Source organism: Podarcis vaucheri, assembly GCF_965113315.1.
Source record: "Podarcis vaucheri genome assembly, chromosome: 6".
Lineage (NCBI taxonomy): Eukaryota > Metazoa > Chordata > Lepidosauria > Squamata > Lacertidae > Podarcis > Podarcis vaucheri.
In genome coordinates this window covers 62,883,854-62,911,817 of record NC_138764.1, presented here as the reverse complement: position 1 = coordinate 62,911,817, position 27,964 = coordinate 62,883,854, and the positions used below count along the sequence as shown (strand labels likewise).

General features: G+C 42.6%; 1 protein-coding gene across 6 annotated transcripts in view; it reads right to left on the bottom strand.

The window, feature by feature from the left end:
• Positions 1 to 303: 303 nt before the first annotated feature.
• Positions 304 to 27,964, bottom strand: part of FOXP4 (forkhead box P4) — a 160,803-nt gene continuing 133,142 nt past the window's right edge. For all 6 annotated transcript variants that reach the window (XM_082226855.1, XM_082226856.1, XM_082226853.1 and 3 more), the window contains 4 exons: positions 14,378 to 14,499; positions 13,314 to 13,380; positions 12,004 to 12,170; positions 304 to 10,487 (listed from right to left, as the gene is read on the bottom strand). In XM_082226855.1, coding sequence (XP_082082981.1) covers positions 10,343 to 10,487; positions 12,004 to 12,170; positions 13,314 to 13,380; positions 14,378 to 14,499 — 501 coding nt within the window. In that variant the 3' untranslated portion in view covers positions 304 to 10,342. The remainder of the gene's footprint in view (positions 10,488 to 12,003; positions 12,171 to 13,313; positions 13,381 to 14,377; positions 14,500 to 27,964) is intronic.

Here is a 27,964-nt window from a genome sequence, read left to right as displayed (position 1 = left end):
CAAGGGGGCTCATGCAAAATATTGTTATTTTTCTTTATGCACATTTTCCAGAAGAACAGATTGAGGACACAGGGTCAGTTAAGTAGACCTGAGGTTACAGAACAGGGCTGAATGGAAGCACAACATATGGGGGAAAGTGGTTCCCTGTTGCTAATGCGCACAGGAGTGTTAAACTGCCAAACGAAGGTGAGAATATATTCAGTAGGGTAAGGAAAAGCAAACAAAAGAGCTACATGGAAAATGGATAATGTTCCATTTTAGAGGAGCTAGAGAAGAGTACATTTTTAAAGAGTCACAACCACCTCATAGGTAATTTAATTTTATTGCATTTTATAATGCCATTGTCATACAGATTACATGCAGCTAGATCTACTGTACAAGGGTTTACCGTCTGCCAGAGCAGACACACAGAAGTCCAGAGTACAAATACACAGCAATGCTATTTCCTTTATACAGGGTGGAAATATGGCAGTGTGATGCAGTAGGAGGAGGATGGATCAAAGGTTTACAGACATCCTTCCCCCTCCCCAGTAACCTTTCCCTTCACACTGACTTGCCACCTGCTAAAAGGATGATCACATCAAACCAACAAATGTGAGGAAGGAAAAACCCACAATATTAAAGGTCACTGCATGTCTCGCCCCTTTCTTGCACCTTCCTGGGTACCAGGAGAAGGAAAAGACAACAGAGTGCTGACATGCCACAGTCCCCTACCCTCCCACTGTATGTTGGGTACTAGGATGAGGGAGAACAGATCCACTTGCAATAGAGAAGATCTAAGAAGGAGGAGCCCCTGGAGGCAAAATTAAATATTACAAATTAGCAAATCAGGTCATTTCAGGAGACATGTTAACCTCCCCATTTCCATTCAATGAGATCAGTGACCCCTTGGCTCATGCCAAACTGCTAAGCTGATACGGTTTGAAAGTCACTAGTCATTGTTTCCTGGCTGATTTTTCTGCCACCTGAGATTCAGTGAGAGATTTGGAAGACAAGAATGCCAAGTGGTGAAAAGCTCAGAGAAGCCGAGCCTCAACTCTTTGGGAAGGTTAACCGGAAAGCTGCTCCAAATAGCAAACGGTTAAAGTGAACAACAAGCCAATGGGGCACCAGTATTTCATTCCTATAGAAGAACAGCCCCATTGCAATGAGTAATAAGAAGACTCCCATTTGACAAATCCTTCAGCACTTTGGAATAGTCTAAATTTGAAGAAGGAAAAAATTAAAACAAAACCTCTACAAATTATGCAGAGTGGCCACATTTCTGTGGAGTTGAACACTTGAAATCTACAGAATGGATAAACAGAACACGCTCTTGTGGGTTTTTCTGAGTGGGATTTTTGTCTCTCTCCCCTTGAAATATACCTATTAAAGATTATGTAAACATACAAAACTGAAACACACACACCTTTGGTTTAATAAAATGTGTTTTGCTTCTGTTCTTACTTCTCCCAACTTTGAGGAAGTGAGAAGGAAAGGGAAATGATTACATCAGTATCCCAATTTCTTTTAAGCAACGGGTTCTCTCTTCCCACCCTCACCATTTCTACAACCTAATTTTCAGAAAGAAAACAAACCAAAGACAGCATAAAGAACTGGAACAGCATCCAAGTCAAGTCAAAGAGAGATACAAGAATGGCTTCCTAAATTCCAGAATAAGGGGGGGGGGGAACCTTCCTAAAATATTCCCTGCATTAGTTTCATCACAGGATAGTTAAATAGACAACAATAAACTAATTTTAGTAGGTTTTTAACCACCAGCATATATATCAATATATACAGATACTATCCTGCCACAAGTTGGGTTTGGTCTTTCCCACACTACCCCTTTAAAAGCCATTTTGAGGTAACAACAAAAACCATAAAAACACACAAGTACTATACGTAGTTTGAATGAAACAGTGTTTTGTGAAAAGTTATTTGTGCAAAAAACAGATGTACCTAATGCAGTTAAACTTGGGGAAAGTTAAGTGCCAAGATATTTCCAGCTTAAGAGAACCCTCCAAGGCTCATGCCAGCCATACTTACTTTTCATTAACGGAGGATGAGGAATAAAGGACACTGAACAACATTACAAGAGCTTAAAGCCACAAAAAGAAACTCTGTGGTAAACTATTCTTCCAAAATGACTTATGGAACAACAGTAAATGGGCACATTTGATGAGGTGAAAGAAATTGCATGGATGCCTTAACTGTTAAGAGAAGACCCCATAGATTCATTGTCTGTTGGTACATATATTGCATTTACATATGGGTGCTGATGTTTTTAATATGGCACTACGGGAATTATTCAATTTTGAGCAGAAGACCAAAAAATAAAAATAAAAATAATCAGATGTTTAACCTGCCGCCAGAAAATTATTGACTAGAGGCCCGTTCCCAGTCTGTATAAAGAGCCTCCACTTTTTGCAACAGCGGATTAGAAAGAACACCTTACAGATGAAATCGCAGCATTCGAATACGTTTTGTACAATTCTGGGCAGAGAATTCAGTCAGACATCATTACGCTTGATTTTGCTGGGAAGGCCAGAAGGAACAATATGGATTTCCCAAGCTTATTCTAAACATATTTATATTAATCTAAGACAAATAATATCTCAACAGTATTTGGATTTGCTCTTTTTCTTTAGGAATGCTTGACCATTAACTTTTTCTGAATTTACACCAGTGTAACGAAACACACTGACTTCAATAACAAGGACTGTGCAGATCTGACCAATTGCCAAGCAGCTGCTCACATCCTAACAACTATGCTCATTGTTGTCCATCACTTCTAAAGTGTTGGTGTTGCCAGGCTGGAACCCACAGAAAGGTAAACATTAGAGGAATGGGGAAATCCCCCTGTAACCCAGGAAAACACAATTTCAAAGCCATGACCTGGACATAAGAAAGGATCCTGCTCAGGTAGCTTGAGTCAGATTTAAATGAAAGGCAGCATCTAAAGAAAATTATGCCAACTGAAGCTATAGCAGCTCAATCAAGCAGTTCAAAAAACAGGAGCAAGTTTCACACTTCAAGCTGTTGGAGGGCAAACAGACCACAAATTGAATAGCTGTAGCAAACAGCATGGATTCAGTGATACTGAACGATAGTCTTTCTTCAGTGTTCTGTTATTAATCAAGCACCTGTAAAGATTCTTAAAGTTGTGTCTAGAAAGAGCAGGGATAGGGCAGATCCTGATCAGTTGCCCAGTAAAGTTAGTGGGAATCCTGTTATTGATATGAATGAATTTAGGACTTGCTGTTTTGCAAGTAATAATCTTTTCAGCTTTATACACAGGCAAGCCCATGAGCCATGTGGAAACACTATTATAATGGCACTCCTTTATGTGTATAAAAGATGAGGCAGAATCTTAAAGCAACCAGACATCAGAACCACTCTACTTTTGTGGTACATTTCTCTCATTGGGACAGTGCGTTACCACTGAAAATTAGAAAGCTGTAGAAGCAATCAACGTGAAATTAATACCCTGGTTCAAATAGCTTTTGCTGGGAAAGTCAGAAACACAAGAAAAAATGAGCCAAGCCAAGAGAGGATGGTTTTGACTTGAGCCATGGAAATGGAAACAATTGCAGGGCACAGAAGTTTGGAGGACTGAGAGAATGACACCCCAAACCTCCTCTTTAATTATCCAGCTCACATGTACACTGGTTCCCTTCAGGACCAGGGGTGGATTTGAAAATCCAAAGAGATTCAAAACTATGCCACTTGCCTAGTGACCAATATGCATACTGACAATTCTGATGCAAAATCCTGGTTGTAACATACAAAACAGTGACGTTTGGACAGCATATCCAATGTTTTAAAGCTAGTGGGTTGCAACATAGCAGGGGGTGGGGGTGGGGAGTGCCCTTCTGGCATTTGGAGGGGTAGGAATCACTGTTTGAGAAACTAAATAAGATAATAACACAGATAAAACACACACAAATTCCTTCCATAATTAGTAGTAATATAGTATAGTTCTCACAGGGATAAAGGAATCTGTGTCTGAGCTAGACTACTTCATGTGTCTGAATGCTCCTTCATTTGGGGAGGTGGGATCTGCTCATACAGACAAGTCAAGGAGAACCTGTCTTTCCAACAACTAGTTTTCTATGTGCATGGAAATACTGCATTCTCATGATCTCCTGTCCTACCTGCATTCTGAAGTGGTGCAACTCCAGACACAGATTTATTGCTGCAGCGAGAATTAAGACCCAAAGTTACCCTGTGGGATGCACACATTAATATTGTCACATCTAGGCAGGGAGGAGCTGTAACTGGCAGAAATGGCTAGCAGCACAATACAGACTGGAGACGCTCCGTTCTACGTCAAAAGCCGGTTTGTCTTACAAATTATGTATATGCACGCCAGGGTCTCTAGAAAGGTTGTATCCTCTGTACCTATAAGTTAGCAAAGGCTCCTGCCTACTTTCACTAGAGTCATAGTAAGTGCCCAGTCAGGTATGGATTATGCGATATGAGTGGGCAGTGTCCCACCAAGTTAATCAAGACTCTCAGTCAAGACTAGATTCTCTATGACAGTGCAAGCCACTGAGGTTGTTATTGCTGCTCCAGGTTCAGAACTTGGGGCCAGTTTTTATATTCATCAGAATCATGGTTAAGCTTTTCCTGGACTGCACCATGAAGATGTGGGTGGGTGGCGGCACTTGTTTGGTTTTCTAATGGAGGAAAAAATCCTGCACAGGGCAAACAACCACCTTTGCCTCCACCTGTGGCCTAAAGCATTGCAGTCCAAGAAGTTTTACCATTTGATTCTACCAAAAGTATAAACTGGTTGCCATATGCCCAGCACTGCAGCGACAATTCAGCCTTAGTTGTTCCATCCCTTGCCTCCAGTTGGTTTGAGATAATGGGCATTTAATATATTAACTATGACCATTATGCTCCCTTTTCTCGGGCCCCTCCAATAAGTGAGTCAAGTTGAACAAACCCAAACAGTGAGGCACGGGCTTTGGTTTAAACAGAGACAGTTATATTTCTAAAGAGAACCTCTTCCCGCAAGTGATGATGGTTACAGTTCAGATATTGGCAGTACAGCACCAGGTAACACCACTTTAATACTGGCAGAACAACGCATATACTGGGCACCCCAGGACCAGCTGCAGGTGCCTAACACAAGTTATTGTACCAGGTAGGAGAAAAACAGACTGAGTAGCATCTTTGAAGAGTTCAAATTGATGGAACTTAGTAGGAATTGATGGGGAAAGAATACCAAGGGGTAAGATAAACAACACTGGGGTATAACCACTCAGCTCTAGAGTTGTTTTCAAAGCAATCTGACATGCTACAGTAGTACATGGATCGTGATGGAGTAAGACAAAGATCCAATAAATATCTTATTGCAAAGCTGATCTACACATTAAATAGAATAAGGTGGCAGAATTCCAGAAGGAATCATTTCAGACTACAGGAATCTTAAACAAACCCTCTGTCATGTAAAAATAATCATCCAGTTTATATTAAACTAGTACATCAGGGAGAGGACAGAGGGTATATTTCAATGCTGCGCTGTTGCAGATGTTCTGCCTTGACAGATGGAATGATGCACTATTCTGGGATTCTCCCAACCCAATTTTAGAGGCATGGGGAGAGGCAGGAAGCCCTGTTGCACAAGCTGATGGAGTTTGTTAGGTGAATCCCTCCCTATTTTAGTCACATTTCCTACATGCAATTTAATACAAGCAGGGAGTTAAAAAAACACAAAACATTTTCAATGTATGGGAGCATTAAAAAGATGGCCACAACAGCCCCACCCCTGCAGTCTGAAATCATGCGGCCCAAAATTCTGCCATCTCACACTATGTAAATGTGTTAATTGACTCAATACCTTGAGTGGCTACAATGAATCTGCTGTGAGCTTTTCAAAACACATGCTACCCAGACAATGCCTTCAAGCTCTGACAAGGCTCCCAATCATTTTGGATGATGAGGAAAAGGGTTAGGACAACAAAACTTTGGAAAGAACGACTGCGGAAAACAAAAAGAAGAATCCCAAACTGCACAAACAACCTCTGATAACAGCTGAAATGAAGGAAGCTATGATCTGAAAAGGGGAATGAGGGAGACAGAAGCAGGTTCAAGAGAGACCCATGGAATGCAAACCCTCTCTAGGCTCAACGGCGTACCCTTAATAAAGCAAATGACTAACACAAAGCAGCAATCCATGATTCTGGTCTACCTTCATTAGAAGTGTACAAAACAGCACCTGTAAACTTTGGTTTAAATAATAACTTAAAATCAAAAGAAAGTGACAAAGGGGCTAAAGGGGTGCAGGATCTTTGTGAATTTCTTTTTGGCCTATGCCAGTTGGGATAAGTCAGAATAAAAGCACCAAACAAAAATTAAAACAAAAAGTGTTTTGGTTTATGCTTCTTATCTAAGAAAGGTCTTTGGTCAACGGTTAAGCCAATTGTAAAGCATTCTGAAGAGGGCACTAGGGAGGCATTGAGATATGGTCCCAAGGAGGAAGTGAGGTGTGGTGTGTTTCTGCTCAAACTAAGGATGGGAACATTTTCCTCAAGCTGCTTCTGGAGTTGAGCTGGGCCCTGAGGGATGGATAGACAGTCAAAAGGTTCTGAGGTATTTTCAGCTCTTGCAGTCTGTCTTGACTGTATTTGCAGGCTTTGCCAAGCCAGCCACTCACTGGCAATGGATAGTTTCTCTGGGAAGGTTATTTAAAGCTTCTTAAATTTGATTCACATCCCTTAAGCAAGATCACCTCCAGCTTACTGCAGCTTAAAGATGGCCCCTCTTTCTTCCAATAGGTATACAGTCCACTTCCCATCAAACCAGAGCAACTACCCTCAATTAATCTAGATAATAAACTCCAATTTTGCTCTGCTGGTTGGAGAAGTCAGGAAGCTGAGTAGGGGGAATTCAGGCTCAGTGGAGCCCGGTAGTGTGGACTCCAGGAACCAAGCATTCGTGGTTTTCTGAGTGAGGACTGTGGCATCTCTTTATTCTTGCAGCCATGATTCAGGAAGGAAGGAAAGAAAGAAAGAAAAAAGGAAGGAAGGGTGGGAAGCTTTTTATATATCTTTACTGCTTTTCATTTTTGTCTAGGTGTGATACAAATGTGGGTCACTTAAGCGCACTACTCAATATGAAATTTCAGAAGGAAAGTGTTAGAGAGGAAGTACTGAGTGTTACATACATGGACAAATACAATCGCTTAGATAAGGCTTACATGGGGTAACATCAACCTCTGCTCTTTGTGACTTGAGGGGTAGGCTTCCCTTCCACCAGCAAACTTATTTAGAGAAAATAACGCAAGGGGGTGGGGAGACTGGCCAAGAAGGTGACTAGAGATCATAGTGCATGGTGTTCCAGAATTTAATAAAAAGAGATATTGTTCTAGTGTAACCCACCAGAGATCCTTCTAGGAGGTAATTCCACTGGCAAAATTGAGCAAACAGACTCAAATGATTCTGCTAGGTGGTTTTAGAGCTGTTGCAGAGACTAATCAGAGAGCACCTTTTTTTTTGAGGGGGGGGGGAGAGAGAGAGAACTTGATCTTGGTTAAGAGGTCTGATCCCAATCACCATTCACCTACAAACGTAAGTTTGGGGTTGTATAGAACTAATGTGTCATTCTGTACACTTAAGAAGAGGTAGAGTGGAGGCAAAAAGGCACAAGAAGTGCCAGCTGATTTACTGTAACCTTTTAAGCTAAGCTTGGGAATTAAGGAAAGGAAGAAGGAGGGATTGTTATCATGGTCTGCCAGCTGGTGAAAGGAGACTTTAAGGAAGAATTTTAACACCATTAAAATGCACTGTGCTGGAGATAAATGGAGCAATGGTGCATACAGGCTAAAGAGACAACATTTTGAGTAGGGTAGCTCTCTTCCTTACCCAGACAGTATTACCCCTCACTTTACCAGATGGTGCTTTGAACAATAGGGGGGGGGGACCTAATAATGAAAGAAAGAATGGTGCAAAGGAATCCTAAGACAAGTTAATCATGATTATTTTGCTCCAATGTCTTTGGGGGCCTTAGTCTGGGGAGGGCATCCAGCAAGCTAATCTATGCTGAACTTCAGTGTTGAAGCACGGCTATGGCAGCTTACTTTTCTAACATTCAGGGTTGCATACAGAACACAATTTCTTGCTGGTTTGGGAATCATCCAGATGTGGCCAAGTACCAGCTTGTTTTCCCAAAAGGTGATGATGAAACTCCTGTATCTTGATTAAACCCTTAATGTGGGGGTCATCCACACTTGTGTTTGTCCCATGATTTCTAGGCACAAAATAGGTATGGGTTCCACGGCTTTTCTCGGGAAACCCCGCTGTTTACTCCTGAATCGGTAAACCCCATCTATTGGATTTTCTGTAGATAAATGTTTATTCCAATTCAGCAGTAAAGAGGTTTTCCTAGTGAAGGAAGCAGTGGGACAAAAAAAGAACCTCTTGGACCCATGACTGGAAATCACAGGGAAAAAGGAAGTGTGGATAAGCCCTAGGTTACACAGATTTACTGGTGGGAGAGTGGACACACATGAGCTTGCTTTAGAAAGAGACTCCTCAAAAGCCCAGTATCCAACTTCTTTGACCCACTGAATCCCTTGTTCCACAATGGCCAAGACAATTTTTTGGTCACCAAGAGGGAGCTTTTCAGTTGCCCTCTCATGGAAGTAGAGGGAGAGGAGCCTTTGGAAACCATTTTTTTCTGCCGGGAAGAGCTCTGGAATATCCTCTTGCCTCTCCATCCTGAAATTCTAATTTGAGGCATCAGACAATGAGTTAACACAAAATAAAAAGGCCGTGGGAAGGGTTTTTGGTTAACACTGTTTGTTCACCTGAAAGATGTACTAGATCCTACTGTAACGTTTTGGAAACTTTTGTTCCCCCTCCAAAATAGTTGGCATCTAGGAACTAACTGCTAGCATACCAATTGTGTGGTTAGATATATTTCCACTAGACAAGCTAATGCCTAGAAGGAAATGAGTGCTTCATCATAGCGTTGCTGTGTTTGGTCACAAAGGAAAAAGTTTGTTGACCTTACATTTATATTGCTTTGAGTTTTGCATGGTCAACCGGCTCTTGGTTTTCTACAGCCACATACATTGGCCTGTCCCCACTTCCCCCTCCCCCCACCACAAGTGCTTCAGATTTTGCTGGCTTTGCTAAGTCAGCTCCACTCGCATATACTTGGCCTTCCCATTTACCCACCTCTTCATTCCCACATGAGCAACCAAGAGTCATGCTTTCTGGCCTTATCCCAGCATGGGTGAAAACGGAAGGGACAGAATGGAAGCTGGGAGGAGCAAGCAAAAAGGTTTGTCTTGCAGAAGTTAAAGTCTTTCCCTGAATTCAGTCTCATGCTGGGCTCCAGCAGCTTGCTGTCCAATCATCTGGCTGTTGGCTTCCGGTAAAATTTTCACAGTATGTGATGGCGCGGAATGGATATTCATCCCTGGGTTTTGTGGTGAATAAAATTTTGTGGACTGAAGTCTGGCTGTCAAGCACGACTGGTAAAAGAAGGCTACTTCTTGAACTTGCAGGGGCACAAACACAGGTTGGAGAAAGAATAACCGAGTGGTTTTATGTGTGGCAGTGAGAGACCCTTTGGCTGTTTGTTGACCTACAGTGTATTCCTTATACCCAGCTCGTTTTTTTTTCCATTTCTCTCTCATTCAGGAAATGAGCAGAAGCTGGGACAACACCAGGGCCACTGTAGGGTTCTAGTTTCAAACTGCTGTTCCAGTACGTTGAAATAGTGCTAGGGTGTGTGTGAGTTGTGTATGCATATATGCTAAGTGTGTGTGCGTGAAAAAACATTCCTCCTAGTGCAAAGTTCTCAGTGGGATAAACTGACAGGTTACTGGAAATGCTTTCCATGGGAAAGTGGGGGACATTCACAGAAGCCCAAGGCTTGGATGCTGCCCCCTGCTGGACTGGATGCTTCCAAAATCTTGATTTGTGGAAACAATATGGCATATGAGCTGAAAATGACAAAACACAGAGCAGACAATACGAGACACCTTCTTTTTATCCCCATGAGAATGGGGTGATGGAGCAGGGGAAGGCAACAAAGAAGTCTTCGGACAGAACCAACCTACCATCCTCGTTTATCAGTTATAAAATAATAAAAAAGTTAAAGAAAAAGCTCAACTCTGGTTTTTGTTTCTTTGCACATCCCCCTCTGTGAATGTCTGTTAAGAGTCACTGGGATGTAAGGAAGGGAAAGAAGTGTGTGCCTTCAGCAATGGGTAGACCCAAGGAAACCCTTTTGCTTTGCAGAAGTGCCTTAAAGAAGATAACGCTGAAGGTCACCTTGAGGAGGTGGGAGCCATTGCTTTGTCTCTGGGGAAATGCTGGGCCTAGGTGAGGAGGGAGGGCCCTTAAGACAAGTCTTCCACTGGCAGCTCCTCCTCCATGTCTCTGTCATCAGGAATTGTCACATTCTGATTGGTTGTTCCCATGAGAGAAACAGGTCTGCTGTCATCTTCTGTCTCAGTTGGTTCTTCCTTCACATGGACTTGGTGGCTGCAGAATGGAAAGTTGGAGAAACCAAGCAGAATTAGAACAAAATTTTACTAGGGAAAATAAGATCATTCAGGAGATTACTAGCAAAAGAAGCAGGGCAGAAACTGAACATTTGGCTGAAAGGACATTAGTCCTGACTTTTTCAAGATCCCAAATATTCGAGTCTAAACATGTTTCCCTTGGGACAGAAATTTTCGCAGCATTTGGATCAATTACATGGGCTGGGGGCGTTTTATGGCAATTATAATGTTTAGTCTATACTCATTGCAATCTCCAGATTAACTTGATGTTAATGCTTCCCCAGATGAATTTTAATGCTGATTATTTATTTATTATTTGAATATTCATCCAAAGATCATAGAGTGGTTTACAGCATAAAAACACAAAATGCGTAATAAAAACAAACCAATAACCCTCCTCCCACAAACACATTTAAAAGGCCTGGTTATAGAGAAACGTTTCCACCTGGCACCTCAAGATAGGTAATGAAGGCGCCAGGCGAACCTCCCTGGAGAGTGCATTCCACAAATGGGAAGCCACTGCAGAAAATGCCCATTCTTGTGTTGCCACCCTCCAGACCTCTCATGGGGGAGGCACATGAAGAAGGGCCTAAGAGGATGATTACGGGGTCTGAAAGCCCTTGTCATTACAATCAATGATTTGACATTTGGACATTGAATGTGTGGCTCCTATACCCACCCACCCACCCACCCATTCTAGATACAGTCGTACCTCTGCTTACGTATCCCTCCAGTTATGTAAACTTTGGGATACGTAAGCAGCAAACCTGGAAGTATATTTCCGGGTTTTTGCATCACTCTTCTGCCACACATGCGTGCACAGAAGTGGTCTTTCCAGTTGTGAAAACTTTGGGATCTGGCCGGACCTCTGGAACGGATCCCGTCCGCAACCGGAGGTACCACTGTAGTTTACTACAGGCATAGGCAAACCCGGCCCTCCACATGTTTTGGGATTACAACTCCCATCATCCCTAGCTAACAGGACTAGTGGCCAGGGATGATGGGAGTTGTAGTCCCAAAACATGTGGAGGGCCGAGCTTGCCTATGCCTGGTTTATTACGTCTGAGTAAGGCAGTATTCACTCAGACTCTTATCCAACAGTGATGCTGACATTATAGCTTGCCAAAACGCACTGTACCACTGTGTGTTGAAGGAGGGTTCTGATGTGAAAATGAAGTATTATTTAACAGGAAATCTGGTGAAAATTCATTAGCATTCCCAAGAAGCCCGTTTTGAACCCCAGGGCTATCCCCCCCCCCCCACTGACACAAGCAGCAGGGCAATACTCAAGTTGTACATGTATTTGATTCTTAAATGGGTCCTCCAAAAGTTGCACAGCCTGACCCACTAATGAAGTGTAGAAGATGTCTGCATTTTAAAGACTACTGTATCTGTCATTGCACTTCTAGGGCAGCCCAGTATGCAGGAGCTACCAGAGCTCCAATTCATTTTTGCCTGGAAGGAAGCCTATAGAAAAAAGGCAAGTCTGAACTTACCTATACTGCTGTGGTGAAAGCCTGGGGCTATTGCTGCCATTACTGTTGACTTGTTCCACAGTGCTGCTCACATCATCATGGCCGACATGTAGCATGCCGCTAGTGGAGCTTGTGTTGATCATGGTGGGACTGTTCAGCAGAGGAAAGTTGCTCTCAGCCAGGGCTGCCTAAAAAGTCAAAATGCAAGTAATAAAAATACCATAGCATAATATCATTCCCTAAATAAAGACCAATTTAGTGGGTGTGTTGTGGGTGGGAATACAGTTAATGAATACTCAAAAAAAGAAAAAGAAAAGAAACGACAGGTTTACAAAACAACTCTAGTTCTATATAGGTAATGAGAAATAGAAATTACTTTCCCCAAGTACTTAAAAGTGCATCTGGCTATGTTTTCTTCTACAACAGCTCAGTGTACAGAAATGGAAATGTATGTTCCACTTTTAAATCTCACAGCATGAAATGAATCAAGGAACAAAAGTAACAACAAAAGCAACTAAAATACTTTTGTAAAATCTCATTAATAAACTTTCCTGTGTTGATTTTATTCCTTCAACAATCATGGGAATGAAACTCAGGTAGATGTCAGAAAGGTGAGCTTTTTGTGTGTGCTGAGGAAGCTCAGGGTACCTACTTCATTGGCTAAGAGAGTTCTGAAGTCTAATTTAGGGGACTTGTTAAATAGTGCTAGCCCACTGGTTCCTCAGCAGTAATCATTCTAATGATACCTGCACAATTATTCCGTATCTGGACCCTCTCCCTATCCATAGACCTACAACACCCTAGTCTACCAACCTACTGAGAGGGGAGGCTGAAAGGACAATTTCATTTACCATCCTGCAAGGCACTCAGCTGTGATGAGGGAGAACGAGGTTATTTAGATATTCTGCCATTTGCTATCCTTTACTCCTTACAACTATTGCCAAAACAATTGATCTTTACATTGCCTAGGAGGACATTAGTGAGTTACTGCAACAAACAGTAAAGTGGGTTTCTGGCCCATTTGGAGCGAGGGCTCTCACATGACTGTGGAGAGTGGGATTGCTTAGGTTGATCTGGTTCTCCAATATATCTTGTGGGAAAGGAGCACTGGCTATCATGTGATGAGAGAAACAGAAAAACCAAACCACCTTTTATGCATTTGATTTCTATATTTTATTTTATTTCTATATTCGCATTGCTATGAGGAACCAGTGGAGTGGGAGCTTGCTTTGTTGGACATGAACTGTGAACACAGCACTCTTTCAGCAAGGGATGTCTCTCTCTAATGGGAATAATATTACCTATAAAACTTGTTCATTGGTGGGTCATACCTGGTAGCTGGCATTAAGTGCTCCATAACTAAGGCCAGAAATCATGTTTTTGACTAAAGTTGGACTCCTGTAAACAAAAGAAGCATCTGTTAGCATTCTTACCTAAGCACAAGATGCAAAAATAGACCCACTACGGAAGAGCAGCTGCAATAGTTGCTGCCAGTGTTAAGAACCTAAGAGCCCCGCTGGATCAGATCAGAGACTGATCTAGTCCAGCATCCTGTTCTCACAGTAGCCAATCAGATGCCTATGGGAAGCCCGCAAGCATTACCTGAGTGCAAAAGTGTTCTCTTTGCTTGTGATTCTTAGCAGCTGCCATTCAGAGGCATACTTCTAAATGTACATCTTTGCAGTAGTGAACACACACACAGAGATGTGATAATCACAGAGCAGTGTGCAATGTTAAAGTTCAGTTCTGAAAACTGGCACAGGCAATAAACATATTAATCAGTGAAGCAAAAGCTAAAATATGGTTCTGAAACGAATAAATTCATAGGGAAATCTTGAAGGAATGAAAATAATAACTCAGGCCTCTCAGCCACTTCTGAGCTTACCTCAGGGATAATAGATGGGGATTATATGCCAATCATTTGAAGAGGGATATTTACTCCTTCACAAAATACTAATTCATTTACAGAACTCATAGCCACAAGATTTACCAGTGGTTGTCACTAGCTTTAAAAGCTCCCCTCCGCCCTTCAAATTCATTGGGTATTTATCTACACGTGTTAGCAATGATGTATGTTCAGACACGGTATACTGCCCAATTCAGAGGACAGCTGTTGCCTTCAAGCCTTGTGTGCAAATTTCTCAGTAACATCTGCCAGGGCACAGTTGACGACACAGGTGGACCTTTGGTCCTGACCAGCCAGGTTGTTTTCATGATTCTGCCTCTGAGTGTGCAGCCCAGATGAGAAACATGTTGCTGGAAGATGTGCTGCTGCCCCACTGCTCCCCTCCTATGTACTCCCCCCCCATGAGCTTTGCATACTTCCAGCCATTCTCATATTCAACTGCAGCACTCCTCTTTCCATGGAGGCTGCCTGGCAAGCTGTCTGACACACCCTGTCATCTTTGGTGGCCTTCTCTTTTGGTACTCAAGTTCATCTACAGTCCAGACGGCTCCCTTGACATTCTCCACTCGGACGAAGCACTTGTGTAGGCTCAGGTTGTGGCGTACGGCGTTCTGCAGGGAGGACAGAAAGAAGATAAAGAATGATGTTGAAACACGTGAAGACCTTCTGCTAGACACCCCTCTCGGCAACGCTTCCAGCTGACACCTCTGTTAGCAGCCAGTCTCCTACAGATTAGTCAGCAACCTGCTACCGATATCCTGAAAATCTGTCTCTCTGTATAATGGGGGATGATGCTTTCGGTCTACCATTTTCTGAAGACAACCATCTGCTCTTTATGGTAATAGCTAGATATTTTGGGTATTGTCTCTACTGTACATGCTCCTATGCCATATTACTCAGCTAGATTGTTGCCTGGGTCAGCACCACCTCCTGATCAGTTATCACCTCGTCTCATCCTAATCATGATTGGTCCCAGCCACCTCCTCACAACAGCAGGGATGTGCTTGCATACCTCTGGACTATCCTAAGGAAACATCACAGCTGGCATTGAGGTACCCTCAGCAGCACACACCAGCAGTGAGAGCGGAAGATGAGCCCCTCTCCTTCAAGGGCAATTGATGGGATCAACAAATGCCAGCAGCAGCTGGGAAAAGGCTTGGTCAGAAATGCAGAAGGAGAGGGCTACTGTGTGACATTCCAGCAGAGCATGCTATGAAAAATGTTTCAGTCCTGTTATTCTGAGATCCGCAGGACAGCGACCACACCATTCCATTCTCTGGGACACTTGCTAACAAAGCTTCCATGGAAGAGCCATTTTGTGATTGTGTGTCTTGTTCTCACCTCCCACGGAAGTGAACTGAGAATGGTTGCTGGGCTTCCACAAACCAGCCTACGTAATTGCTCATTATTGGCTAAATGTAGAGAAAAGGGAGGGAGAGGGAAAGGAAACTAAATATCGTGCTGGGAAATGAATTGCCAATGCCAGCTCCTACTTGGAAATCCTCAGCCTTCCCCCCTCCCATCACACAGCCCATCCTTCCTCTTTATTCTGTGTTGCCCATCTTTACATTTCTAAATGTAAAATAAAGAAAATGCACGTACACAGGCAGTGTTGCCCCGAGAGATACTAGCTCCCTTTCCCCCCTTCCAGCTCCCTGCCATTTGCTACTGCCCCTATTTCATTACCAATTTTAATTTGCCTCTAATTAAATCCTGTGTATTTTTCCGACTCACTTGCTAATCCATGAGGGAGGCAGGAGGCTGGAGTGGAATCTCTCCGAGCTATAATTACAAAGGGCCTAATCACGTCGGGGCTCTGCCTTTGAATAAATTTCCTTGCATTAAGGTTCTCAGATTCTCTGCCTTGCAAATGAGAATGACCCCAATTTCAGGATGTTGGCCTCGGAGGTTTTTTTTTTTATTTCGAGTCCTGATTCGTGATGAGAGACTAATTCGTTACGCTAAAACATTAACAGCAATTTAAAAGGTCGAACGGGGGCCGTATAAACAAAAGAGCTGGCCAAGACAACAAGGCAAAAGAGAGAGATGGGGAATAAAAACCCCACCTTCGAAAGTGTTACAGTTCTTGGAAACTCAATGAATCAGACTTTTTCTTCCCATACTGGCTACAGTATTTTTCAAGCCTACCCATTCCTCCTCCCCATCGACTTCCTTCTATTATTTACCCACCTGAATATTTGTGACAATGCAATTGTCCCTTCCTGGTGCCCCTGTTCTCCAGACATGAGAAGAGAGGCCTCAATTTCCATTTTTGTTATAAATGACAGCAGTTCAGGCTAGAATTATATGGGGCCTGATGTTGCCCATGTACCACTTGAAAATGTGTTCATCACTAGCATACTCTTATCACTACACAGTGTTCAGCAACAGAGGAAACTTCTTTCCTGCATTCAGTAAGACCACATCAACTAACAGTAAGGTTAATGGTCATCGCATATCAGGCATGCCTACGAGCAGTAAAAACCCAAACACTGCATCTTGCTCAGTCTTGCCATGCTTGTGGCATGTTGGCACACATTTCCAATAGGTAAATACCATGCCAATTTTCAAGGTAAGGGCCCTTCTACATGGCACTGTTTGCTTGCGGCAGCTCTGCATAAGCGCTGCAAGAGCTTGAGGGATTTCACATGGCATCATGGCTTGGACTTGGTAACACTTTCAGGGAACTGAATAGCAGCCTGATGAAATGGCTTGGGGATTTGCTTTGCTGCTCTCAGAACAGAGTACCGAATAGCGTTTCTTCTTCTGCACCACCTTTACAATGACATTTGAAGTGCCTTATAACCCTCTCTCTTTTTGTGGCATTGATGCTGCTGCAGTGTGAGGTGCAGATGAGCTCTGTGACTCTGTGGTTGATCATCTGTGAGTAGGAGATCTGCCTCAGGGCTTACCCCAGACAGGAATCACACAAGTGTGTGTGTGCATGAGAGAGAAAGCATGCCTAAATGGCTCGCTGAGTTCCACAAAGGGAATCTCAGGGAGGAAGTGAATCTGTCTCTAAAGACAGTCCCAATGAAGAAATCAAGAGAATAAGGTCAAGCTTTCCCTGTAAAATGCTATGGCCTCCTGTTTTGTTTTTGGTACAGCAAATCCTGTATGGGATTGGTTACTGTTGGAAACACCACATCTGCTTCTGTTACAAAATGACGGCCTTTTCTCTTTGGTCTCCACTGAAACCGCTTTGAAGGCAGACACCCTCCGGCGCTGAAATCAGCAGATGAGCACGTACGTCTTTTGCAAACCTGTGCTGGGAAAAATTCTACCTCTGTTTCATTAGTGTGGCCATGCTGCTATTGGCCAGATGATGAAGGCCGAGAATGTTATCTGCATGTGGCTCATAAGGGCCATAATGAGATCGGGAAATCATCCCCATTCTGCCCCAAAATATGGCAGTGATGGATTTTGGTTGCAAGGGTCTCCCTATTTGACATTGATCCCTACCCAGCAGACTGCTTCTATCATTTTTTTTTTATTTACAAACTTTCTGAACTGCTCTTCATCCAAACAGAACCTTGGCGCAAGTGTGTGTGTGTGTGTGTGTGTGTGTGTACAATACTAGCAGAAACTATAAAGCAAAACATTAAGCACCACAGAACAATAAAAACAGGCTAAAAACCAAATCATTTAAGAGCAAGGCTTGCTCTCCTGATCATCAAGAGGTATAGAGCAGACTCAGGCTCGCTTAGCACCCATTCAGTGTTTTATGGGGTACCACTAACCATCCATAGCTGGCAACAGGACATTGGCTTGCTTATATGCACAGGGCAGGAAAGGAAATGGAGGCCAAATGAGGCCACTACATGTGCAGGGATGTTCACAGATTCTTCCTGAAAATCCCACATGCATTTTCATAAGCTGTCTAGGAATAACTTCACACAGAAATCCCAGGAAGGAAAAATCTATGAAAGGTGCTTCTGGCAGCATCTGAAGAAAGAAACACTAAGCTTTCTAGCTCTTTATGTGGATTATTCACTGTCTTTTGGCCATCCCAGTGGCTGGCAGGAGGGTGTCGCCAAGTGTGTCTTTCCTCTTTCCTTACTTCTCTGGTCTCCTGCTCCGGGGAGGCATCCTTGCATGATTTAAATGCAGCTTTTGTGTTTTGACAGAGTATTTGTTTAATGCCAGGCTTGGCTGCTCTGTTTGCTTCTTATCTTTGTCTTTTCTAATGATGTTTGCTTTATGCCCCTGGCCCAGCTTCTCTCCCCAGCTTCTCTCCCCAGCTTCTCTCCCCAGCTTCTCTCCCCAGCTTCTACCCCAGCCATTCAGCACCTCCCTGTTACATGCGCTGCCGCCACACCAACAAAATCCTCCTCACACCTGCTTCTTTGCAGGCACCTCTTGCCATACCTCTTGGCACCTATTTACTTTGCACTCACCCAGCTCCTACTACCTAAGTACCTCAAATTGCTCCAGAAGGATTAAACCATCATTTAAAAAATGAAATGCTTTCTTTGTGAGACAACCAACGTAATATGCGCTTTCACTGGAACAAGCCGTAGTGCTGGAATTTCTGTTCCTTCCCATACCTCTTTTATACTGACATTATTTTCTTCAATTTTGCCAGAGACAATAAAGAAAAATATGGGACTAAATGGCAAATTGAAGCAAACACAAGATTTTAAAGCTATTTTTCAAAATAAAAAAATTCCTTCCTGTAGCACCTTAAAGACCAACTAAGTTAGTTCTTGGTATAAGCTTTCGTGTGCATGCACACTTCTTCAGATACACTGAAACAGTGTATCTGAAGAAGTGTGCATGCACACGAAAGCTTATACCAAGAACTAACGTAGTTGGTCTTTAAGGTGCTACAGGAAGGAATTTTTTTATTTTGACTATGGCAGACCAACACTGCTACCCATCTGTAACTATTTTTCAAAGTAAGATTTTTTTTCTTAGTAGAGATTTTCAGTCTGCACCAATCTATTTCTAATTAGCCAAGGGTGCAAGTAATGTCTACACAACATCAATAAAGGATGTAGAAATGGACATCATTCCTCACTTCCTCTCTAAAGGCTAGAAAGAGAGTCCAAAAATTTGGATTTCTGGCTCCTGCCCTAACCATTTTAGGCATAGCATTTTCTATGGGGCATGTAGTTTTAAACAAGAGTGACAGCTATAGCTTGGCATATCTCCACATCCCCTTCCCCAATTCTCTTCAATAGGACCCTACTTGCAACATGTCCGGGATGCTGTCTACAGTTATTTGTGTCTTGCACAAGCACAGCTTATTTACTTGTAGTAATCCACCTGAACCATTAGGGGGACTCAATGATTGGCGCACAAACTTACTTACAGAGCACTTGAAATGATTGCAGCCTTCCTCAGTTTGTTTAAATTACCTATTCACAGACACCCATTCTGGTTAATATTGTGGCTCTTACTCTTTGCTTAGAAAGGAAAATAAAAGGGTCATCTAATCACAGTCTTGTTTCAAATCATTCCCTACACCAAAATGCAAACGTTCCCATGACACTTGCTTAAAGGCTGATGCATTTAACCAAAGTACAAAAATCTAAATAGAACATAGATAATTAGTCTTATAATTGTTCACATCGAAGGGAGAGCAGATTTTGTTTTTATATCACCCTCTCAGTTAGGGGCACTTTGATACATCCCTTTTTAGGCATATCCAGCCAAGCATGCAACTCAAAATATGGCAATGTGTCTTTTTACTATTAGCATGTACCGTATTTTTCGCTCTATAACACGCACCAGACCATAACACGCACGTAGTTTTTAGAGGAAGAAAACAAGAAAAAAAATATTCTAAATGAAATAGTGGATATAGGATTTTTGTGGTTCATGCTGTGGCCGCAGACATGTGATCTGACAGTGAGTTTGGAGTAGCCAAATGCAAAAATCCTGAGGATCCATGTGGATCCATGCTTTGTAACCACGGAGGAGGGAAGGAAGGGGAACCATGGATCCTCTGCTCACGACTGCAGCAGATCCCCCCGCCACCCATAGGCATTCCCTCCATAACACGCACAGACATTTCCCCTTACTTTCTAGGAGGAAAAAAGTGAGTGTTATGGTGCAAAAAATACGGTATATGGGGACATCACTGGGCAGAGCAACCCCTCCCCACACACATGTTGTCACTCATACATGCCAGGCATGCACTTTTCACTGCACAGATTTTAAAGAGCAACACATGTAGTTGTCTTCAGAAGGTCCCATAGGGTTAAGTAGGCGAGATGAAGGTGGTAAAGTCAGAGGAAAATTCAGTGGTGCAAAACACTGGAATGAAAGACGGGGAGACTTTATGAGAGCAAAGGTTTGAGACAAAGAATGAAATGAAAAGAATGAATATATAGTAGGATTGTATTAGCCTTGTACACCCCCTTGCCAAGAAAGTGGGAGTTGCTGAAACAAACTCTTGCTGATACTCTGTACCAATGAACAAAAGCAGCTGAGGAAGGCTTAGAGGATGAGCATAGACGAAAACCTGTAAACCTTGCAGAATTAAAATACAGGCACAGCAATACGTTGTGAAGCAACAGATCTCATGCTGGGGATGGTGAAATTACACATTTCAGTTCTCTGACATCATTATTCATGGTCAGTCATCCAGACAGAGGCACAGAACACCAGCAACAAAACAACTGATTTGGGAGCAGGATGCCAGCCTTCCTCACAAAACGGGGCCTAACATATTTCCAGGCGGGCTTCAAAGAAATTAATTTAGAATTAACCATTTTCTCACAAGTAACTGAAACGTCTGTAATTCTGCTGTCAAATCCACCATGTCTATGGCGTACTTTAAATATCTTTGAATCATTAACATCAAAAAACACGAAGGTGAATAACAGCAGTTAGTATTCACTCATGCAACAAGCCCAGATTTACAAATAAGAGCCCGCAGACTATTATGAAAGTTCGATATAATGGAAAACACCTTGCACTAAATGACTAATGTTTCATAAGAATTAAGGTTGTTAATAGTACACAGTGAACAAGAGAGATCAAAAGGTGAAGAAACAAAATAGTTTGTGCTATAAATAACAAGTGAGAAAAGAGCTGCAGCTTTAAAAAAACCAACAAAATCCAGTTTTATTCCTATCTAACGCGCACCCCCCCCCCGGGCACAACCCAGCCAAAGTTAAGCACTTTAAGTCACATTATTTGCAACAGAAGAGCAGTGCTATGCACATGCTTAACATTTTTGCTGAAATTTAGTGAACTGTTTTCTTTCTAGCAGTATGCAAACAGATTTATTTCTGTCTTGCAACCCCTGGCAGAGAGAAAATGGGACAAGTAAAGACATCCACTGCCAATGAAGGAGGGGAGCATGGTGCCCATGTGCACTGTCTCCACTGGGCTCTTCCCTCCTGCCTGCACTTTGGGTAAGGGAATGAAAGTGGAACCACCCACTTGCAGGCCTGGAAAGGAAGAGGAGCTATTGCTGTTATGGCATTTCTTTACAACAAGGGCGTAAAACTCTAAATTACCAAGGGACACTTTTAGGACTGCTTTACCCCATCAACAACGGGCAAGCATTTCTGCCAATTGTTATACTCTGTCTTTTCTTTTTAACCACTTCCGTGTTGACTCCCATGCCCCCTGCTCTGTATTCCATACTGTACTCTATCTGAACTACTTCAGGTCCTTCTATAGCTGCTCTCACTTATCGTACTTTCACCCAGCACATCCTATTTAGTCACAGCATCCTCATCTCCTCCTCTCCGCTTGCTCTCAACCATCATATCTGCTAGGCAATAGAACTCTCTTCCCCGCAATCTGTACCAGCTTCTCTCTCATTTCCCTGTCTCTCTGCATCCTCATCTCCATTACTCCCTTTTCTTCTTTGAGTCTTTCCCCACTCTATTTCTGACCTTCTTAATTATCTCTACTCTTCACTACTGAAGCCCATGGCAAGAGGACACAAAGGGTGGAATGCAATGTTGTGCTAATATTATTGTTGTGCCAGAACAAGCATTTCTGCTTGCCAGATGGAATGATTTCCCGCCTTGCCTCCCTGAACCGTTCAGGGGGTTCTCCTGAACATCCAGAGCTGATCTGGGGGAGAAGCAGGAGGCACATTGGGGGGGGGGGAGCTCCACTGTACTACCAGGAGTCCTTGTGCTGGCTTCCACTAGTGCTCCAGCTTGGTTGAATCCGGCCCTAACCTTTCTTTTCCTTAGCAATTTACACACTGAAGGAGTTTCTGACACAAAAAGGCCATATAGCATGGCCAACTGAATGAATCATGCTGTCAAAAATGGTACGGGTTCCACTGACTACCTCTGAATCCAGAGAAAGAGAAGGACCAGTCTACCAACCTCACGCCACCTGTTAATGAAACTGTGAGGTTGAGAGAGATTTGTACTCATGCACAATAAGGTAGAAATGGGCTACAAAGGATGGATGTTTGACATTCTTTTTTGTGGCAGTGCATAGATTACAGAATGCCCTTCGTTGCAAAAGCCATACAGCTTCTCCTTCACTTGTTTTTATATAGGAAGTAAAGACCTACTTGTTTCCATAGGCCTTCAATGCCTGGCAGCCTCAGCATTTTGAATTATCTGTCATTGACTGGTGATAGGTCTTTCTAAAACTGATTTCAAATTTTCATTTATTATGGTTTATTGTTTTTAAATGAGGTTGTTAGCTGCTTCACTATGTGACAGAAAACCAGGATATACGTATATTGAAATAGAGTAAAAGGAAATTAAATGTCCCAGTGGTCCTTAGCCATGGAAGTGCCACAATTGTTAATGGGCCTTAAGTTCTGTAGGTCTGGTCTACAGCTCAGTTAACATTTGGGGGACCTGCCTGGTTCTCTGTACAAATATGTTTGTGCAGAAAGGAGTTGTTCATTTATTTATTTAACAAAATTTGTATACTGCTGAGCTGTAAATAACCTCCAAGTGGTTTACAATAAAATATAATTTAAAATACACATCATTTTAAATGTTTGTGTGAGAGAGGAACATTAAGCATGCACATGCATATATTGGTGTGTGCTTCCTATGTTTGTATGTGTTTTCAACCTTTACCGTTCTTAAGGGGAATCAGCCTTTTGGCCATATAACTGAATATGACAGGGTACTAAAGGACATAACAGTCAGAGTAGATTTCTTTCAAGACCATACTAAGTTACTCTTGGGGGGTGGAGCACCACTTTTTAAATTACCTGCTGTTCCATTTACTCTTTTCTCCACATAACCCAGGTTTTCCTAGTGTTAAACACCCTACTGTATTCATTGTATAGTGATCCTGGATAAATATTGCCCTTTATCTACTTTGACAATCAGCATGGCATATTGCTTAAAACCAAGAGGACCTTCAGTAGAATAAGGATGATAGTGATCTTGAAAAATTCACCTCAAACCAGGGGTAGCCCAGGCAGGCAGAGATTGGCAGGTCAGGTGGGGGATATTGTGTGCACTAATACTACTACGGGGAACCAACTGCCATAATTTTTTTAAAAACCAGAAATTTCCATGTTCAAACCCAGAAATATTTTACACCCAGCCATATTTCCCCCTAAAAATGTTAGGTGGAGCAAACTAGTGCTCCTGGTAGGGTGCTATAGTGGTTTTAGCCTTGACAGACTGACTGTGAGCTAGAGGGCTAACATTTTCTTTCAAAGGTAGCAGAGAGGAGAGGGAGGAGAGTTCATCTGTTTGCTGGAGAGATAATTTATGATAAGTGACTTAAGAGACAAATGTGTCCACATGTAAGGATCTCTCTTTGAATATTCCATTTCTGAGCAATTTCATATTGTTTGCCTAACATAAGCCCCCTTCATACGTGATCAAGGGGCAGCAGTGCTGTCACAGAGATTTCTTGTCACAATCAAATGTTTGATGTGCATGTCTGCAAAAGGGAAATCTACTTATATAGACCTGTACACTTGTAGGCTTCTTTGTATTCTGACATGGGTCAGGGTTCCACAGAATGCAGAGAGATCTACATATATGGCTTTCTGCACTGCAGACACCCATGCCTAATGCAATGTAGCCCCACTGCCTCTTGATCATGTGGAGTCTCCTCTCCATGGTGAACGCATGAAGGGGGCTATTCTCCCCCTAAGGCTTTTGGGGACATATTCAACAGTACTGATGATTTTGTGGGGTCCCTGCTCACTTTTGGTCTTCTGCCCCATGTCCACTCACCCTAGAAGACATTTTGAAGTTCACATAGTCCACGACTGTATTAAGGAAGACTTTACATATAATTATTTAAATGACACCACACAACTATGAAACAGAAGACTTTATGTCCTCTGGACAGGAAAGTTCTAGAAGTACTCCATCTGTGGTGCAATCAACATCCCTTTTACAAGTGTCCCTGGGACTCCTGTGATGAAATGCAAGAGGCAGGTAGCATGATAACTGTGAAGAATGAGCTGATATTTCATTTTGTTACCAACACATTTTTATTTATCTTATGCAAAATATATTTACGTGTGTGTGTGTGTGTGTGTGTGTGTGTGTGTGTTTTAAAGCAGCCATAACTTACCCACTAGGGAAAAGGACAGGACTGAAGTCCAAAAGAGGGATAGGTTTGGATATAGCAGTATACGGATATATCTGCCTACCGACCTTAGAGTACAGCTGCAAGCAAGCACTCTTGTATACCTGCACTCTAAAACTGTAAGAAAACATAAAAGCACAAGGCTGTGTGCTGTTGGCATAATAGTTAAAGACATCACATGCTGCTTGAAAATTTCACAGCGGTTGTATTCCCTCAAGCACTTTCCTATCTGGTGTTTTGAGAATGCGATTACAGCATAGCATAAGCTATTATAGCTGAAATTTGTTGTATTGTAAATAATTACATAGTAGGAAAAATTCGTCCTCTGGCAGGTGAATTGACTAGGTGTCAGCTAATAATTGTTTTCCAGACTCTAGTGACTAAGATTATATAATTCTTGAAGAAGCTGGAGTGAATATTCTTTCAAGTCTCTCATTTTGCACTTGAATAGGTTAACTATCTGTCTCCATCTACGGATGATGTGGCGAGCAAACCCCTAGAATCAGAGCTTACAGTGATTTGTTACATGAGCGCAGGCACAGCTTATGTTAACCAGAAATGAAGGGACCTTTTTCCTCAGCTGAGTGGCAACTAAATAAAGGAGGGAGAGAAGCTCCAGACATGAATGACAAACAAAATCCAGGGCTTTTATAGATAGTGAGCTAGGATATTCTATTCCTTCTGTTGCTAGATAGAGCTGCACAACCTAAGCAGGGCTGTCAGCCAACTGCAGCACCCACCCTGCCTGTTTTTGGCCCTCCAGCAGAGAAGTCCAGGAAGATACCTGCATTATATTCTACATAGCTTTTCATTTCCCTAGAATCAAACTCTACAGCCAAGTCGGCCGCAAAGCTTTACCAGCCTGTTGCAACCAGATCACCATGTTCAATGGTTTCCTGCCTATAAGATCCCCTCAAGGCAGATTTACACGTTGAAAAGCATACCTCTAAAAACGTAATGAGCAAATGAGCCAAATACCTGTTTGTAAATGCATGTATCATATCACTAAACACAGCAGAGAGCTAGGATTGGCTCCAACTCCCTATCACAAACACATAGTTGCTAACCCAGGTTTGCTGCCAAATAATATATGGAAAGGCACTTAATGTGTGAACCGCTGAGAAAATGAATGCCTTAGGTATTCTTGCTGAGTTTAGCAAGGCAGAAGAAGAGAGAAGGGTGGGGGTAGAAAGAGAGCGTATAAAGGGACAGTCTGCAATCCTACACTCCCTTGCCTAGGAGTAAGCCCTATTGAACTCTGTGGGGTTTACTTCTGAGTAGACATCTATAGGATTGTGCTGGAAAGGGTGCAAAAAGAGAGTACTAGAGATAGTGGTGAAGTGAGACCAACAGCAGCGGAAACAGAGAAAGGGAAGTAACAGATCCGTGTGTGAGGAGACCTGTGGAAAGGAGAGAGAAACAAAAAGGGGCATAACCGTTGGAGGGAACAGGGACACCTGCTGCTGTGCAGTGAGAAGGGAGAGTGAGCAAGCATATGCTGCGGGGTGTGGAGAGGAAAAATGGCTAACGAGATAGGGAACAGAGAAAACTCTGGGTTGAGTAAAAGAGAGGACAGTAATGACAGAAAGGGCTGCAGACCACCACAGAGAGGGGAACGGAAAACAGGCAGGGCTATCAATGACAACGATGCAGAGAGGTGAATGTGTGCACTATAGTCTATATAGAGAAAAAGTGGGTTAACAAAAGCAGGTCTCATATAACTCACCCTTCGCACATTCACAGGAAGCAGGATTGGGCTGGTGGCCCTGCTGCTGGCTCACACCACATGTTCTACCCATGCATATGCATGCATCAGCCTGTGCACACAGAGCGCCTCCACTTAAGCTGAGATCCTGGGTCAATCAGGATCACCCCGCATACATGGAGATGCTTTATGTTTATAGGACCACTTTCATGATGGCCAAACATTTGGCTGCTGGTCACAGCCCAGCTCCCCCCATCAATGCATGAGGGAAGAATGTATGAACGTCTTAAAGAGAAGACAAATAGGTTAGGATTACAACAAAAAGGTTTTGCTACAGTGGATGTCCAATGCAACCCTCTTGCACTGCTAAAATGTAACATTGGTTCTTAGTGTGCTTTGAGTTGTGCATCCACGAGAAAGCATCCACCCACAAGGACTACCTAACTAAGCAAGAAGAACTGGAATGGCAATAAATTGAGGAGAACTGGACCACCAAAGCTAATTCAATATTTCAGCACATAACCACAAAATGGAGGAAAATGGATGAGAACAAATAAAGGTACCAGGTTGTGTATAAGTTTAACATCTTTCCTCTGTGAGGATATGCCAACTTCCAGAGCAATTGCACAATTTCTCCAGGGTACCGTAATGTGGGATATCAGCCATGGGCACTACAGCTGCTTTGTGGCTTTCAGGGATTAGATGCATTGAAAAGCACACCAAAGAAAAGCAAAAACCAACATCTACGTAAATGTGCCAAGCACTAAGTACCTATCATGTTTATCATGCTTAAGTAGGCACTTAGTCCTTAATAAGTAGTCTCTTCCTAGTAGTTTTGTCCTTAGATTCAAGCTCAGATCTTGGTATCATTTGTTTATATGCCTGTTGGTGTGTGTCACATTTGTACATGTATGTTTGCATATGTAGGGAAAGGTAGCCAACAAGCTGCACAAAGGACCTTCCTTCTGTTTCTTCTTCCTTGTTCAGGCAGTACGAGAAAAGAAAAGGCAGGAACAAAAAAGAGTTTTGACTTCTTTCCCCTTTGCCCAAAGCTTTAAGATTTGTTTTCTGAAACCAGCCTGTTTGCCAGTTTTGCAGACATGCCAAGGCCTCACAAATTAAGCAGATGAAGGATGACAGAAAAGCATTGCTTTCAAGTATTCAGGACAGGGTCTTTTCAGTAGCAGCACCCCAGTTATAGAACAGCCATCCTGGACAGGTGCACCTGATGCCATCTTTATGGGCTTTTCGGTGCCAGCTGAATATCTTTCCAGGTCTTTAAAACTTCATTGTTCTGGTCTCTCTGTTTTAAATTTGAGGTTTAAATTTGTTTTTAATAGTTCAATTTTTGAAAATAATTTAATTTGTTTTATGTTGTACTTGAATATTGCATTTTCTTTCCTTTATGAGCCACCTAGAAAATGCCTGTTATGGGGTGGCTACATAAATATAGTAAGCAAGCAAGCAATCAGGCAAGCAAGCAAGCAAATAAATATTTTTTCTCTGAGTTTGTTCCCCAGAAGCTAGGGTATAGGCTGCTATGTAGTCAGGAACAGTCAAAGGCAACAATGGACAAAGCCATCATACTTTAGCCTGGCGTAGTCTCCCTTCGGAAGCAACACAACAGAAATGGAGGAAGAGGCATTTTCTTGCCCTGCTCCCTAGTAGCTCTTCATTTAAGATTCCATGAACTTGGAACTTCTTCACTGAAAAGCACATGCACTACCACATACAGCTACCCTTCCCCAATGATGTTTATAGGTGACTTAGAATTTTCAGCACTTCTCTATGAATTGATCCAAATAAGTTCACTCACTTCCTACATGGTTGATGCCATAACCCCTTTTCACTCACAGAAAATAACTTGC